The sequence below is a fragment of the Jaculus jaculus genome, chromosome X (assembly GCF_020740685.1).
Source record: "Jaculus jaculus isolate mJacJac1 chromosome X, mJacJac1.mat.Y.cur, whole genome shotgun sequence".
In the NCBI taxonomy this organism is placed as follows: domain Eukaryota; kingdom Metazoa; phylum Chordata; class Mammalia; order Rodentia; family Dipodidae; genus Jaculus; species Jaculus jaculus.
Genome location: NC_059125.1, coordinates 52,232,648 through 52,251,079, shown reverse-complemented (window position 1 = coordinate 52,251,079; position 18,432 = coordinate 52,232,648). Strand labels below are relative to the sequence as shown.

The following is an 18,432-nucleotide window of genomic DNA, read 5'->3' as shown; positions in this document are numbered from 1 at the left end:
GTTCTAACTTTCAGAGTAGTTTAGGGAAGAGGATTGGAATCTTCATTATCACCAACTCACACCAATTCTTTTTTCTGTCTCTTCTTATAGTATGCAAAGTGAAATCTCACAGATTATGTGCTTTGAGAGCAAGCAAAGACTGCAAATGGAATACCTTGTCCATCACTGATGACCTCCTTCTGCCTGCTGATGAAATAGTAAGTACCAGCCATCTCCTTTCCCAGTAACCCTCTCCCATGTCTCCTTTTGTCATGATCACAGGGAAAGACTTTTTCTTGTCTCTAGACAAGGAAAATAGGACCCTCACCAGCATAATCCAACCAATCTCAAAGAATTAAACTTCCACTCTCACCTTTCATTGGTCATTAGCATGGTAGGGCAAGATCATGGGTGTTTACCCTAATGTCCTTTATGAGTGGTATAACTATTCCAGTTTGTCCTTATTTCATGGTCTCATTAACTTCTATATCTGTCTTTCTTTCCTCTTCAGCAAACAATGCCTCATCAGTGGGTAGAAGGAAACATACCTGCAAGCTCTCAATGTGCAGTATGTCATGAAAGCTGTGGTAGTTATCGAAGACTGCAAGATTTCCGCTGTCTCTGGTGCAGTTCTACGGTAAGACTCTTACCTCTTTGATAATTAATAAAATTAACTTGTGATAAAGGGGTGGATTTGGAGCTTAATTATGAACATAGATAGATAGATATCTTAGAAACCGTTGTCCCAAAATATATTATACAAATTACAAGTACAGAGCTTAAACTTTCCCTTCCATATAAAACTATGTAATCTTTGGAAGAAAGATTTAACATGTTTAAATCTAGTGGTTCTTAATGCATAGGACCTTCTAGAAAATGGAAAAACTGAATTCTCTAATGGCAGCATGAACAATTTAAAAAGAAAATCTTTAGTCTATCCTTAAGAAAGGATTCCTTTCTCAAACATTACTTCCTATACATTATAATATTTTTTAATGATGATTAATAATAACAGATTATCATTGTCACTCTGCACTGAATATTTTTTACTCATGACCTCAATCCTTAAAACAACCTTAAACTAAGCCTCATAATCCCCATCTTGCAGATGAGGAAAATGATCTTCATAAAGATAAAGCTAAGGTCATATAGCCAGCAGACAATAAGGTCTTGAATCATATATAATTCTGCTAAGATCATGCTCCTAAATGCAATGTTTCCTTGCCTCTAAACAAGTGATCAACTGGGGGTAATTACCACCTCCCCCCCCAGAAAACATTTCACAATTCCTGGAAACATTTTTGATTGCTACAACTTGAGGGGAAGGATACCACTGGTATCTAGTAGGTAGAGGCCTGAGATTCTGCTGAACTCCTGTGATGCACAGGCCAGCATCCCATCGCAAATAACTATTTGGCCCCAAGTATCAATAATACAAAAGTTGAGAGACCTGATCTAGACTTTCTTGGCTTTTCTCAACATTTTTCAAGCTTAGTTTTCTAAAACAAGAATAAACTGAAATATGAGTCTTCACTAAAGATTTTATTCACTGGCCTTTTAAAATTACTTCTGAATAGTCAATTCAGGTATATGTCCCTCTAGAAACTGTATAATTGCCCAGGATATGAAACTAGAAGGGGCCAGAAATCTAAGGAAAATGGCCACTTGTGGGAAATTCAGCTTTGTCACTTCCCAGCTATTTGACCTTAGGCAGAAATCTTTACTGTGAGCTTTGGTATATTCTATTTTGTAAAATGAACCTAATAATGTCATCCCTACCACATATGGTTGTTCTAAGGATTGCCATGTAGTGCCAATTTTTCTGGATTAGAATTAGGAAAATTCTTTAGGCTGCCAAGATTGTGTCCTAAGGCTAGTGACATCTCAGTGCCTAAAGATTGGACTCTTCTGAAAGACACCTTTGAGAGGACCCAGAGTTTTGCACACTCAGGGACATTGTAGAATCATGGTGGAGTAGGGGTGACCCTGTGAGTTAGAGGAATGCATGTGGCATGAAATCTCAGAAAGGGGGATTTGTATGTTAAGAATAACTCTTGGGATGGAAATCAAGACTAATCAATATTCTTCTTTTCTCTCCCCTCCCTTTTTTCTCTTTTCTGTGCTCTTATCGTTTCAGGTGCATAACGGCTGCCAGAGACGGTTTTCCAAGGAATGTTGCTTCGGGAGTCATCGCTCATCAATCGTTCCTCCCACTGCATTGAGCGATCCCAAAGGCAATGGTAAGAAGCTAAGCCTTTACTTTGGAAACACACCAGGGAGGGAGGGAAGATTAAAAACGGGCAGAAATTATTCTCTACAAGATGTATATGCGTGCATAAGACAGCTCATGGTTTTTGTTAGAAACATGGCATAGTGAATGTTGACTTTGTAGTGTGTACATATATGAGCATGTTCTCAGTAGGCCCTGTCACATTTTTTCTGACTGACCAAAATTTATTTCAGCCTTTCCATGATTTCCAAATGCTACATAATCCATGAAATAAGTTTGATCTTTCCAGGTGATTCTAGAACTATTGAAAGCCTAGGGTATGCTACTTTTAAAATAGAAATAAATACCAAAATTGTTCCCAAATCTAAAACATTATTATTGTCCCAACACCCTTCATGGGAGCTTTGTCATAATCTAGACAATAGCAATTTATTGACAGCTCTATTCACAAGGTACTTGAAGACTACAGGCTAAGACAGGTAGTTCCAGAGCAAGTGATTATTATAAATTCATAATAGAACAATTAAAAATTTAATGTGGCATATGTTAGAGTAGTAGAGACACTTGGAGATCAAAGTATTAGTAGTATTAACCATTTATAGGAAGTTAAGCAAAAATAAAACCACCATAAATTTTATACTCACATACTAGCTAGATGACCTTGGGTAAGTCATTTACATTCTTTAAGCTTTGCTTTTCATATCTGTAAATGTGAATGAAGATTTTAATTATGAGACTTGTTGTGTTAATGGCCTAAGTATAACATAACTCCAATGGAACACAAAGCTTCTTCCTAGTCTTCTTGATCAACTAAATAAATACCTGGTTTTCTAGCTTCATAAAAACTGTAATCTTCCATAGACATCATTCTCTTTTTGGTACTTATTATACCTTTTTGAGTTCATATCTCCTTCCATATGTCTTTGTATATTCTGATCTTTTTTCTTTATGTTATCAAGTTGTTCATTTGCTTCTTCTGTTACTCATTACTAAAGAGTGGGAACTGGCAATCTTAAGATCAAACATCACAGCTAATCTAATCTATTTTTACTTCACTAAGAAATTGAGCAATCTAATATTTTTATCATAGCCATGCTGCTATTTCACTAAGCCATGGGACAGATACACTGAACATTAATTTTAGTTTGTATATGGTTCACTTTACTGTTTCATTTACTTTTTTAAAAAGTGTAAGCCGGGCGTGGTGGCGCACGCCTTTAATCCCAGCACTCGGGAGGCAGAGGTAGGAGGATTGCTGTGAGTTCAAGGCCACCCTGAGACTCCATAGTGAATTCCAGGTCAGCCTGGGATACAGTGAGACCCTACTTCAGAAAACCAAAAAAAAAAAAAAAAAAAGAAAAAAAAGTGTAAATCAATTTCACTTATTAGAGGAAAAGATAAATTTTTCCCAGAATATTTTAATCTATATTCCTCTAATAAGCTAATTTGTTCATATCTGACATATGGGATATGCACTGGTATAGGAGTGATTAGTGAACCAACATTTCGTTCAATTAAGATTATTCCTATAGTGATTGCAAAGAAAGAATGAAAGAACAAGCATCAGTTGGACATAAAGAAAAAGCAGTAGTTTCTTCAATCAGAACAGAAGGGGCAAAGATTCTACTAGCCATTACAACACAGCTTTAGAAGTATACATAGTATGCTTGTATACATGCACACACACACTAGTCTCCTCTAGTTCTTTTTCCAACCTACCATAACACAGGTACAGACAGACTTTAGGACATGGAATGTGTGATTCATAGAAGTCTACAGGGACTGAAGAAATGGCTTAGCAGTTAAGGTGTTTGTCTGCTAAGTTTGAGGAGCCAGGTTCGATTCTTCAGGACCCACATAAGCCAGATACACATGGTGGCACATGCATATGGAGTTCCTTTGCAGTGCCTGGAAGCCCTAGTACACCTCCCCCCTCTCAAATAAATAAATAAAAATACTTTTAAAAGTCTGCAGGCAAGTGCAATTATGTATCCCGTAACCATAATATCATACACAGGCACAAAGTTAGGTTCACTCAAGGATGTATGCATATATTATTCTCAGATCTACTCAAATATTTATCCACAAAAATTCACCTATTAGACTAGATAGGAGATGAGATTGATAGAAAATAGACCCTTTAAGATAGGCTCCATTCTGGGAAGTTCCATTCTAAAGGAATTTTCTTTTGCATTTTTCAGTCTTAGAATCTTAAAGATAGTGACACTAATCAGTTCCAATCTCTCAGTGAGGCTAAGAAGTCCTTTCTCCAGCATCCAGATGATATCCTTCTGAGGCTGCCCTTTTCAGTTTTGGCATACCTTCATTCACACCTTCCTTGACTCAGTTAAGAGGTTCCAATTTCTGACAAGGATTTCTAATTACTCTTTTCCCTACTCAGTCTGCTTGGTAAATTCCTTCTGTCATCTTCGAGGTCTCAGCTTAAAACCAAATATTATCTTCTTTGATGGTTTTTTTAATGGCCTATTCCTATGTACCCTGTGCTGTGAACTATGAACTCATATCTCAGCATATCTAAAACAGAGAAATATAGTATATCCCATGTCTATGATCTCTATATCCCCAAAAGTTAACTTGGGCCCAGAATCTGGTAAATGCTCACTCAAAATTTGTTGCATAAATTCATTAATTGACTAGATTCTGTCTGTATTTAAAGGATGATTGGTGAGGAATCTAGAGAATGAGATGTGACTGATAAGTATCATTGATTCACATAAAGGCAAACTACTGTAGTGAAGTGGTCATCCAACATAAGCCTGCACCATTATTCATCTAGAAGGCTTTTTGAAGCAGATTTCTTGGCTTTACCCTCAGAGGTTTTGACTCACTACACCTGAGTACAACCCAGTCATTTGCATTTCTTAAAAATTCCCAGATGTTGCCTATGCTATTCATGCTGGCACCATCCATCATTATCTGTGATCCTGGATAGGTTATTTAACCTCTCTACACCTCATTTGTCATTTCAGTTCAGTTTGACTATTGCAGAAGTTTATTTAGAAAAAAGATTGATATGAAAATGTACATAATCTGATTTTTGTATCACAATAAGACAGACTCTTGGGAGAGGAGAAATAGATATGACTGCTAAATGGCCATTCTCTAAATGCTTTCCAAGGCTTCTAACATTTTTCTATTTTCTCATATGACCACCATTCCAATATTATTTTGCTATCCAGTAACTGCCACCTGCACAATTCATTGATAATAAGATTCATAAATCTCTATACTATTCCTTGAACATGTCAACCACCATTTAATTTCAAGGATAACTTCTTGCCCATATTTCTTTTTCAGCTCCGTAGAGTGGGCCTTGTTCATGATATCATTTGTTATTTTTTTCTACCAATAGGGAATGATAGTTGTACTCATGTACATTAAGAAGGTTAAATTTGTTTAATCATTTGTAAGAGATTTTTTTCAGGACTCATCTACATCTTAGAGTAACTAAATTCCCTAAGTTCTTTCACCTACCGAGATAAGTCTCCAATGCTCTGTTCTAGTGCTATTTATGTTATTGAGCCTAAAGCCAAGCTTCACATTTACTCCCTTTATATTTCATCCATACGCCTGTTAAGATCATTTTTCAATCTTGATTCTGGCATCTAGTAGTGCTCCCTCCAGCTTTAGATATTTAAAATTTAGAAACAAACCTTCTGTGTTTCCATGTAGATTACACAATGAAATTGGGAAATGTTAGAGAAAACTCCAATATAATTGGTTTCAGTATACTCAAAACAAACTTGTGGACAGAGTTGTTTACCTATGAATCAACAGTCTGACACCTATTTGGCCACCTTATTCATGAAATTCTCTCACCAAACTTGACCTTGATCAAATTCAGATGTTCATTGACTCTGGGGGAAATTCTAGATGGAGCTGCCTCTATATTCTTTTGAAAATGGCTTACTGTTGGCACTGCTTCCTGGGTGTTCACATCTGTGACCAAATAAAGTTTGACACTGAAGTTTAAGTTTCCTTTGTTGCAAAATTTTCTCTTTATCCTACAACATCCCTATCTTAAAGCTTAATTTCTATTATTATTATTATTATTTTGTGGTAGGGCCTTTCTCTATCCAAGGCTAACCTGGAATTTATTATGTAGTCTCAGGGTGACCTCAAACTCAGTGATCCCTACCTCTGCCTCCCAAGTGCTGGGATTAAAGGCTTGCACCAGCATACCCAGCTCTTGACTATTTTAATCATTATAACATACTACTATTATACATATGAAAAGATGAATCACAGTGAGGATGTTTGCTATAGGTTAGTGAATGAACCTGGAGGGTAAGAAGCTATTGCTCACAGCTGCTTTCTCTTGTAGAAGTATACTACAGAAGAAAGCCCATGCTCAAATCTTATAATGGATCTAAAACTTATTTCAGCTAACCATCACAATCGTTTATCTTATATATATCATTAGCATAATTTCATATTTCTTAATATTCTTGAGTTTTATTGTTTTTTTTTATTTGAGAGCAAGAGAGAGAAAGAGGCAGAGAGAGGGAGGAGAGTGGGCACGCCAGGGCTTCTAGCCACTGCAAATGAACTCCAGATGCGAGCACCCCCTTGTGCAACTGACTAACGTGGGTCTTGGGGAATCAAGCCTTGAACCGGGGTCACAGGCAAGCACTTAACCACTAAGCCATCTCTTCAGCCCTTGAGTTGTTAATATATTAACATGGGTGTTTTTCTTTAAAAATTAAAATATATATATATACAGGCCAGGCATGGTGGTGCTTGTCTTTAATACTAGCACTTTGGAGGCAGAGGTAGGAGGATTTCTATGTGTTTGAAGCCAGCCTGGAACTACGGAGTGAGTTCCAGGTCAGCCTGAACTACAGTGAGACCCTACCTCAGAAACAAAAAAGGAAAACAAACAAACTAACTATATATATATTTTTTTCTTTATAAAGAAAATTTTAGCTGCTATCCATTCTTTAATCTTCTCAGTTTCCCATAGCCCCTCCCAACTTAGTTGGCATTTTACTTTTCACATTACTGTGACCAGATACTTAACTAGAATCAACTTTAAAACCACAGAATTTATGTGGTTCATAGTTTGAGTGAATATAGTCCAAATATGGTGGGTAGCTACAAGGTGGCAAAAGGATGTGGCATCTTGCTCACATCTGGGCAGATCAAGAAGCGGAGAGATTAAAGGCTTAAAGTGGAGCTTGGCTAAAGTCCTTAAGGTATACTCCAGTAACTTACTTCTTCTAGGTTGGCCCCACTTCCCAATGGTTCTACAACCTCCAAAACTAACACCACCAACTGAGGACAAAATGTTCAAACACATGAATATGTGGGAACATTTCATATTCAAACCATATCACTTGGGTTCTGCATTGTTGATAGGGAGGGTTAGAAAATTAAATAAAACCACAGGGCTAGAGAGATGGCTTAGTGGTTAAAGTGCTTACCTGTGAAGCCTAAGGACCCATATTTGACTTCCCAGATCCCATGTAAGCCAGATGCACAAGGTAATACTTGTGTAAGGTCACACATGTGCATAAGGTGGCACATGTATCTAGAGTTTGATTACAGTGGCTGGAAGCCCTGATGTGCCAATTCTCTATCTCTCTTACTCCCTCTTAAAAACACCTTGTATCTCTCAATTTGCAGTCTCAGTGTCAGCCTTCTGTTATACTGCTTCCTATAACATCTTGATGTCATGTTATCTGGCCCATGTCATTCTTCTGAACTAATTTCTGCCACTCTCCCCCTTACTCACACTGCACCAGTCATACTGTTCTCTTCAGGGTTCTCCAGACATGCTAGTATTCCTTCTCGGTGTGGAAGCAATTCTTGCCAAAAAACCTCTTCTCCAGATTTCTGAATCACTTATTTCCTCATTTCATTCAAATTTCATCGCATGATTCAGCAGTTAAAGGTGCATGTTCACAAAGCCTGATAACCTGGGTTTGCTTCCCCAATACCCATGTAAATCCATATTCACAAAGGTCCTACCATATCTATTCTCTCTCTCTCTCTGTCATAAGTAAATAAATTTCATCTCAAATGTCACCTTCACCTTCCTAGAGAGATTTCCTTGAATACACTGTGCAAAATAACAATCTCCACAACCTTTTCATGCTTTATTTTTCATCTTAAAAATTATCTTTTATATATATTTTCCTTCATTAAAACACAAGTTTCAAGATCATTTGTATTTTGTCTACTGTTAAGTACTCAAAAAATAAAATAAGAGCAGGCACACATTAAATACATATTTAATGGATGAATGAGTGAGTGAGTGAATGTATCAGAACTATCATTGTGTAAACATTTGAATTTTTGTTTAAAAATGCTAATAAGAGTACTGTCTTGTCCATGTAAAGTAACTACTTCCAAGCTATACTAGTGAGGAGATACAATAGATTCCTCCTGTAGCTTAACGTCCTGGCAAGCCCTGGAAATAATGTACAACTTGTAGGTAGATTAGGATGCCTTCAAACTTTACCAGCCAGTTAGTGGTAACTAATCCATAGAGGAAGCCAGCCTTAGATTTTTCAAGACATCAAGCCTTAAACCTATTTTCTTCAGGTTCCTTTTCACCCACGATATAGCAAATGGAACATATCAACCCACCCATCCTACTTAGCAGTGAGCCACATGATTTTTTTTTCCTGTGTATTATTTCCAGGGATGCTGTAGCATCCTTGGAAATTCAATGAGCTCAGAGGTCTAGGGCTTGCTATTTGTCTAGCATCCCTCACTGAGGAGGCAACTACTCATTGGCTATTTCCTTGCCAGCATGCTTTAAGTTTCAGTTTGAGCTGGTGGGGATTTATCTATTTAGACATTTATAACCTCATTTCTCTGTGGGTAACTTCAATGTTGGAAATTATTTAAAGCCTCTCTCTTGTTCAGAGAATTCCTCTATAGGCTTGTTTCTCTCTTGGAAGTGGTATGATAACGTGGATTGCTCTCTCAGAGCCCAAGTGATTGAAGCTCTTTGCTTTAGCCGACATTGATATGCTCTAATGGTAGCTCATGGCTGTATGACAGTATTTCATTCCCCTCTCTCCTCACCTGGTATCTTTTTACTGTGGAAACTGAGCTAGCCCAAACAAATGGAGAACTAGCTCATGATCTGGTCCCTGCTCCCAGGCTTTCAATACTCTCCTTCCTTATTGTCCCACAGTTTTACTAATCTCTGTTTATGTCCCCAATTTCTTTTCCCCTGATATTCCAACATATTTACATGTATATATTTTCATCTCCCCAGTGACAGGAAAAGGGTTGTTTCCCCAGAAGTATCTAACATATTTGATATATAATAATTGCTCAAAAATGGTGGTTATTTTTACTTAGAAATATATGAGCAGTTATTTGGTTAAGAACAGTTATTTTTAAAACCACTTTTGATGATGTCCTGATTTACCTCTTAATCTCAAGAGATTGTGACCAATACTCAAAGTCTTTTCAAACTGTGTTGCTGAGTCATATCTTCTATCTCAATGGCCCTTTTCTTTTTGTTTTGTCTCTATCAGGCCAACTAGTAGTATCATCAGACTACTGGAATCTTGATTGGTCATCTGCCTGTTCATGTCCCTTGCTTATCTTCATAAACTCCAAGAGTGGCGATCATCAAGGGATCGTCTTCCTCCGAAAATTCAAGCAATACCTTAATCCGTCTCAAGTGTTTGACCTATCAAAAAGTGGACCTGAAGCAGGGTGAGTATGGGGTAAGGGATATGGTTGAACATACAGAAGGGTCTTCCTTCTATACATTACAGACTTAGATAAATTCTTAGAATCAGTCCTTTTACCCAGGATGGTACACAAACATGTGACTCTAGAGTGTTTTAGGCTGGCCAGTTGGAGAACTCTTACCCCTCTTCCAGAAATCACTTCAAGTTCTTGTCCTACTCCCAAATTTAGTTTGCTTTTTCTGGTAGAGAAGTAAAACTATGCCCTATGCCCCTTGATCTCAGAGGAAAAAACAAATGGATATCACTATCCACCTTTGCAATAATTCTTTGTCTTGGAGCCCGACACACATACTATTACTACAGGCCTGTTTTATTTTGAGATCATCTGTCAACTTAGTTCTAGTTCATATAAGCCCACTGGCCACTATGCAAGGTATTCTTTGAGAGCCTCAACAAATTGGTTTGACTAGGTTAATAGTGACTTTCAGAGCAAGGCAGAGCACAAAAGTATATGAGTTGAGGCAAGGCTTTATCTCTGAGATGGCCTGGGTGAAATTTCCAATGGTCTCTAGTATATACAGAGATAGAGGCTTAGAGAAAGAAAGCAGGTGGCCTGTTGTTAAAGTGTTAAAGCAGCAGCTCTTGGGTTCTGACACATAAAAAAAAAGACATAAAATCCAACTATTCATGAAATCCTCCATTTTTCTTTTGTCTTCCAGCCTGTGTATGTTCAAGAACTTTGCTCGTTTTCGTGTTTTGGTTTGTGGTGGAGATGGCAGTGTGAGCTGGGTCTTATCTACAATTGACACTTTTGGATTGCATGAACGGGTATGTCCCTAGCTGATTTTAACCATTGCTAGAGAGAATAAGGGTGTTGAGTTGATCATCTGAAGAAGTCCCAAGTCTTCACTTTCTATATAAACACACATTTTCCAATATGTTAATAATTAATTTGACTAATCTAAGTCAGCTGACCAAGACTGCCTTCTCATTATCTCTGTATAAAGAAGAATAAAAGAACTGACAGAAAAAAAATGGTTAAGTATTCCCTGGGCTTCAAAGTGAAGATCTTAAGGAGAACACAGCAATCACAAAAGACCCAATTACTTTCCTCCTGAGGGTACTGATTTTCTTCTCTGAATCTCAAGAGTGGCATAAACTTTCCTCTGGCCCTCTTCTTCTCAAGGCAGTCTCTTGCCCTTCTTACTCCAGTAGCTGTGTCTCCTGAGGCATGCTGACTACTGGTACCAATCCAAATAGAAATACGTGGCTATGGTCCTTAGTAATAAACCTAGCTTTGATTTTTAGCATATTCTAGCAACTTTCTACTTTATTAAGTAGGTTATATATTGGTAAAAGTGGGATCCACGTCCTTTGGGGAAATTTCACTGAACTTCAAGTATCCTCATAGTACACTTCTTGGAATCTGAAGTTCCTAAAACCACTAGTGCTAAGGTCCTAGTTATTCCCAAGAGCACCTTCTAGGTCTTTGTATGAGTGAAACATGATGGAAGGATTATCTAGAAAAAGTGCTTCCTTTTTGTTCCTGCAGTGTCAGCTTGCTGTTATCCCACTTGGAACTGGCAATGATCTGTCCCGTGTCCTTGGCTGGGGTGCATTCTGGAACAAAAGCAAGTCACCGCTGGACATTCTCAATAGAGTAGAGAAAGCTCATGTGAGGATTCTAGACAGGTGAGTGACCAAAAAACTAGATCCTTATTCCTCTTCCACTCCCATACCAGTTAATCCCAGTTATAGTATCTTAATCAGGAGTATTCTCTTTCCCAGAGCTCCACATCTTTTACGTTTTTAATACAGGACTATATGAGAGGTCAGTCAGGCTCACACTGCTGGCAGAAATCACCCGAGCAAGGGCAGCTTCTGGGGGGGAGGGGCAAGGGTTTAACTTGGCTTACAGGCTTGAGGGGAAGCTCCATCATGGCATGGGAAAACGATGGCATGAACAGCGGGTGTGCATCACCCGCTAGCCAACATAAAGTGGACAACAGCAACAGGAGAGTGTGCCAAACACTGGCATGGGAAAACTGGCTATAGCACCCATAAGCCCACTTCCAACAATACACTGCATCCAGAAGGCTATAATTTCCAATTGCCATCAGCTGGGGAAATTAGAATTCAGAACACCTAAGTTTATGGGGCCACCTGAATCAAACTACCACAAGAAATCTTGTCTATAAGGAAACCAGTGTTTTTGATTTATACTTCAAATATTATCAAAGCCTTTCTTCATATCATAAAGATCTGAGATCAGAGTCCTCATGGATAAGTTTTAAGGATCTGTGAACTTCTTTCAAATTGCAATAATCAGTTGTCTAGCATAAGCATATTTTTATATCTGAAAGAATCTAGAGTATCATCAGATTCTCAAAGAAACTATTTTAAAAGGGAGGTTAAGCAATAATTAGTTTATATTGGCTCTGCTGTAAAGAGCAGAGAATATTGCCATCCATATCCTGAGAAATAAGACTTTTTATGCTGGGACACATTTGAATATTTGGTTTATTGTTTCCCATAATGACTTCCTGATACCAATCAATTTCAAGATACCAATCTAGGCCCATCATAAATATTCTCATTTAGTAGACCTTGAGAAAGGCCCTGGAATATGTATTTTGTAAATATACCTCTGGTGATTAAAAAGCACTGCTCTCTGAAAGTCCTCGGGGAAAAATCCTCCCACAAAATTGGGCTTGAGCAGTCATGAATCAGAGTTCTCTCTTGTCTTATGGTATATGCTGAGAACTGGTGGCCAGACACTGATGATGCTGTATAGCCATAGTCATTCCACCACACAAACATTTCACACTTTTTTGAACTATGAATCATTGGTTCTAACTTGTAATAAAACATAGCCCTAAATATGCATGTTTGAACTTCATTTTAGATGGAGTGTGATGATACGTGAGACTCCTAGGCAATTCCCACTGCTAAAAGGACAGGTTGAAATGGACATACCAGGATTTGAGGTAACTACTGTCCAGTTATGATGCAGAAAAACATTTTTATCACAAGTGAAACAAAAGAAAATCTCAGAGAAGCATTTGTATTTCCATGGACTTAACGAAATCACTGAAAATGGGGAGATATCAATCAGTAGCTGTTTACTAAGAATGTGTGCTGGGCATGGGGGCACACACCTTTAATCCCAGCACTCAGTAGGCAAAGGTAGGAGGATCACTGTGAGTTTGAGACCAATCTGAGACTACATAGTGAATTCTAGGTCTGCCTGGGTTAGAGTGAGACCCCATCTAAAAAATTGAAAAACAACAACAACAAAAAATACGCCTGGAGCTTTGCGCAGTGGCAGTATCGTAGCCAATGAGGTTTATCCGAGGCGCGATTATTGCTAATTGAAAACTTTTCCCAATACCCCGCCATGACGACTTGAAATATAGTCGGCATTGGCAATTTTTGACAGTCTCTACGGAGACTGAATAAAAAAAAAAAATACGCCTGGGCCAGGCATGGTGGTGCATACCTTTAATCCCAGCACTTGGGAGGCAGAGGTAGGAGGATCACTATGAGTTTGAGGCCACCCTGAGGCTACATAGTGAATTCCGGGTAAGCCTGGGCTAGAGTGAGACCCTACCTCGAAAAACAAAACAAAACAAAACAGCTGGGTGTGGCGGTGACTGCCTTTAATCTCAGTACTCGGGAGGCAGAAGTAGGAGGATCACCATGAGTTCGAGGTCATCCTGAGATTATATAGTGAATTACAGGTCAGCCTGGACTAGAGTGAAACTGTACCTCCAAACAAAATGAAAGAAATGAATATGTTAGGCATTCAGAAAATAATTCATTGAGATAGTTATATATTTATTCATTCACTCAACTATGGATAAGTACTCTACGTGAGACACAATTTTAGAAACTTCTTATATGCTAGTGGGTAAAGAAGGACGATAGTCTCTGCTGTCAAGGAGCTCATAGGCTGCTTAAAGACACAAAAAATAGAGTTTTCATAAAGTAATATATATGTAGACATGTCAAACAGTCTGGGAGGAGTCAAGGAAAACATCTTGGGATTAGTGTCATTTTAGAATACATGAGAACTAGGGGAATAAGAAAGAATGGGGGCCTGTTTGTGTATTGTTATAAAGATAAGAAAAGGAATGGTGTAATCATAGAATTGAAATATATTCATAATGGTCAGGTTATAGTGGCCAGAGATGGCACATATAAGGGGAGAGACTAAAGAAGTAATGAGGTACCAGGTTAAAAGGGGCTGTTAAATCATGGTAAGAAATTTGGACTTCTTTCCTAAGAGCAATGAGAGTTCTATAAGAGGGTTTTTGTTGTTGCTCTTGCTCTTGTTGTTTTACTGCTTCCTTGTTTTATTAATGCATAATATTAGCCACCTATTAGGTTTCTGGAAAACATCATGACTAACAGGTCAAGAACAATGGAGGCAGTGATCTCTATTTCTCTCTCTCTCTGTATGTATTTATGTGTGTGTGTGTGTGTATATATATATATATACATACACACATATATATATATACATACACATATATATGTGTGTGTGTATAGATCTCTATATATATTGCATATATATTACATATAGACAGAGATTTAAATAACTATACATATATTTTTTTGGTTATTTTTGGGGTTTTTTGAGGTAGGGTCTCACTCTGGTCCAGGCTGACCTGGAATTAACTCTGTAGTCTCAGGGTGGCCTTGAACTCATGGCGATCCTCCTACCTCTGCCTCCCAAGTGCTGGGATTAAAGGCATGCGCCACCACGCCCGGCGATATTTTATATATTTTTAAATTTGTAAGTAAATTAGTGGGGATATTTAATACATGAACATACTGTAAATTGGTATTCCTATCAGGTTATTCTGTTTTGTTTCCTCTCCTCTGTGCCCTTTCCATGGAAAGCCCTCCTCAGTTGGGTATCAGTAATCACTGTGGGGTCACAGATGTACTAGTTGGTTCATATAGAGAGAACAATGCCTCACAGTACACCTTCCCACCTTGTGGTACTTACATTATTTCTGTCCCCTCTTTTGCAATGTTCTCTGAATCTTGGAAGGCATGTTAGAAATCTCCTTAAAGAAAGTTGGAAAGGGTATTTTATTGATAATTTTACTATGTTTTCTTTATCACATACCCAGCCAACTATCCACCCTATGTAATAGAAGGGTTCTAAGCAGAAGAATTCCATGATGTGTAGGAAACAAACGAAAGACTAAAGACTACAGGAAAGGAGAAAGGCAGTAAATGCTGACATTATCTAGGCAAAAGATGGTCATCTGAACTGTGAAGTAGTAACAGAGATAATTGGACATATTTAAGATATATTGAAAACTATAATCACCAGGCTTTGATAGATATTTAAATATAGAGAGTGATAGGAAAATATAGAGGCTGTACTTATAGAATCAAGACAACCTGGAATCAAATCCAGTTTCTCCCTCCTATTAATTCCTATTCTGAGCCTCATTTTTCCATTAATTGGCACAATAGTAATCTTGATTTTTCAGGGTAGTTATTGGGATTACATATAATGTAATACATATAGCTTAAAACAGAACTTGGAACATGCTATGTACTATATAATTTGAAACTGTTATTATTAGTGATATTATTTGAGAGGTGATGTGCTGGCATTGGAAAGTCATGGATCTGAATTCCAGTACTATTATTTACTAGCTATATAATATGAAATCCTTTCTTCATATGAACCATGGAGTAAACAATACCCCTTCATATAAGTGTTTTTTATTATTAATCTGAATAAGGAAAAATAAAATGTATCTCTTTTGTAAGAGCCACAGAGCATGTAGGAATATCCTAAGGCATGGTCCACCTGCTACACCACAGGGATTGACTGAGGCTTTCTCGATTCCCACAGTGAATACCATAATACCACTGAGGAGGGCCTCTAGGGTAACAGGAGTGGGGGTGAGGGGACAAAGGGTATGACTTGCTATGTATAACATAAAATAAAAAGGGAAAAAATGAATCTCTTATTTTTAGAATGACTACAGAGACAAGATTTTCTCAGGAGACCTTTAACAAAAATTCTTTGATTGTGATTATTTCCAGAGAAGCACTTGAGTTGCTAGTGAATAGGCCAGTTGAAATAGGTTTGGGGGGGGTTGAGTGATGATGTACAACATGATAAATCACAGCATTAAGCTTCCAGGACTGAACACTCACTCCTTTTTCCTATAGTCTGCAGCTATCCATCACTTAGAGACTGCAACCACCGAATTGAACAAAATCCTGAAAGCCAAGTGCCCAATGGAGATAATTATTGCCACTAGGTCAGTTTTCCTTTGGTTTTCATCCTTTGGGTTATTTTTCCTCTCACAGGCTATAATCCCATGTTAGATATGTGGTTCATATTGATAGCCTGGGGTGTTGAGGCCATGTAAAGTGTTTTCCTCAACTTTATCTTCTTGAATGGAAAGTTTTAGAAAAAAAAGATGAGATGGAATTAAGAATTCCTGCAGCTAAACAAAGGCAAATCCACAAGCCAGTTATTGGGAAGAAAGGCTACATACAGAAGGGGAACACAACATTCCAGACTGTTCAATAGTGCAGAAGAAAAGGTCTATTTAGGACCTGCCATTATCTGTTCTCTTGGAACCTGAGCAATATACTCCATACTTCTAAATATATGGCTCCTTCATTCCTCCAAGCACTCCTAGGAGTAGGGATTCTTTTCCTATCTAGTACAGTCTCATTCAAGAAACACTATCCACAAAAAGGTCATTCCCAATATCATTGTATTTATACTGTATTTCCAGGGCCATTAAACCAGGGGTTCTTAACCCAAGGTAAAAACCTGACCTAAGTTTATCCAAATAAATTATCCTTTTGTTATAAATTTGCAGTTAATTCTAAGAAATATTAGTCAACCTGTTTTAGCTAAATCACTTGGGAAGTGGTATGAAACTGAGCTGAAATGAGCATATATTATCATATGCACAGAAAATATGAGTGTGAAGTTGGGGAAAGAATATAAAGGAAGGGAGAACAGATAAGAAAAGAGACAGAAAAAAGAGGAAGACAAAGGGCTGTAGATCTCATAGTTCAAATCATATCATGCCATCTATGTCATATTTCTAGATTTCTGTGCTCAGCAGTAGAAGATTTTGTGGCTGATATTGTAAAGGCCTGGAGTAGGATAAAACAGAACAATACAACAGTAGAGTCTGTGATTTTGAAAGTAAGTTTCCTTTTTTTAATCTGTTTTATACTCTGTGATCCAGGGGTCCTATTTCAATAAAATTCAATGCACCTCTTATTAGGGAATTGTCAAATAAGGCAAGGAGAGACAATTGGTAAACCTTCCTCATGTGGAAGGCCCAATCTCATCACCTTTCATTTTTTTCAAATGCAGAATGATACTATGTATACATACCCATGTGCCATGCACCTCGGTATATGCCAAGCATTTGCCCCAAAATAGATATGTTATACCAAATATGCATGAATAGAGTTATATATAAATTCATTTAATCCTTATAGTTGATATAGAATATGGAAGAACAATGAGGTTAAATAGCTGGCCTCACATCACAAACTATTAAATAACGGGGCTTGTAATCAAAGCCTTAACTAATATAGTAGATACACATCCTCAGACATACATACATGCAAAGGCAGACCAACAATCCATGCAGAATCACACTCACATCCTTAATAGAATGCCTTTGAAAATTCCAATCCAAAAAGTTTCTCCAAGCTTGCCATGTTACGAATAACTTTATAGGCCAGTCTGGCATGAGAAAGACTCAAAACATATACTGATGCCTGAGACTGCTCAGAAACAAATTATGTATGTTTGATTCCATAATGTTCTTTGAGTATCCTCACAGTACCCATGCATTTCTTCTTCCCCATGTACTTTATCACTTCACATATTACTTTCTATGCTCAGTATTTCCAGCCCTCCCCATATCATCCCCATTACTTATTCTGTGCTCATAAGCACTTATCCTTCTTAACAATATCCCATATTCCTCCTTTTATAGAGTGACTTAATGTATGATAAGCTCAGTGTCCTGATTGATGTCTTGACTGAGGAGGCAGAAGCTACCTCTGCTGAGACAGGTGCTGCAGTACATGCACACAGTGATAAAGAAGAAGGAAAGCCCTTCGCCCCTCAGCTAGACCACATAGCCAAGTCCAAATTAGAGCTGGTCACAAGGGCCCAGAATCTCCAGAAATCATTGAAACTCATCATATTCCAGGTTGAACAAGGTAAGAGACTCTGAGTTGTCATGACTAGGGTAGGGAAAGAGAATATTCCTTGGATGATTTAATGATCTTGCTTATTCTAGGTTTGCTATCTGATCCCACTGACAAAAGTTGACTGGATTATGCATTCATGTTACATTCAAAATCATATTCAGATTGATGATTTGAAAAGCTTCAGTCCAGAAGAGCTGTTCTTTTGACTCCTCCTACTTCTCAGACTCAATTTTGTTAAAAATAGACTAATGACTTGCTTGTTGCCAGTATTATGGTTTGAATCCAGAGCCTTACACATGCTAGACAAGTTCA

At 37.8% G+C, this 18,432-nt stretch overlaps 1 protein-coding gene and 1 non-coding gene across 2 annotated transcripts in view; both read left to right on the top strand.

Annotated features, from left to right (window-relative positions):
* Nucleotides 1-18,432, top strand: part of Dgkk (diacylglycerol kinase kappa) — a 156,305-nt gene that overhangs the window by 115,270 nt on the left and 22,603 nt on the right. Inside the window, exons 6-15 of the mRNA XM_045140776.1 lie at nt 91-197; nt 491-616; nt 2,117-2,219; nt 9,727-9,910; nt 10,608-10,716; nt 11,441-11,580; nt 12,794-12,875; nt 16,093-16,184; nt 16,993-17,092; nt 17,901-18,129. Coding sequence (XP_044996711.1) covers nt 91-197; nt 491-616; nt 2,117-2,219; nt 9,727-9,910; nt 10,608-10,716; nt 11,441-11,580; nt 12,794-12,875; nt 16,093-16,184; nt 16,993-17,092; nt 17,901-18,129 — 1,272 coding nt within the window. The remainder of the gene's footprint in view (nt 1-90; nt 198-490; nt 617-2,116; nt 2,220-9,726; nt 9,911-10,607; nt 10,717-11,440; nt 11,581-12,793; nt 12,876-16,092; nt 16,185-16,992; nt 17,093-17,900; nt 18,130-18,432) is intronic.
* Nucleotides 13,199-13,339, top strand: LOC123456780. Its single transcript, XR_006634660.1, has one exon. It is a non-coding gene; the product is annotated as a U4 spliceosomal RNA (small nuclear RNA).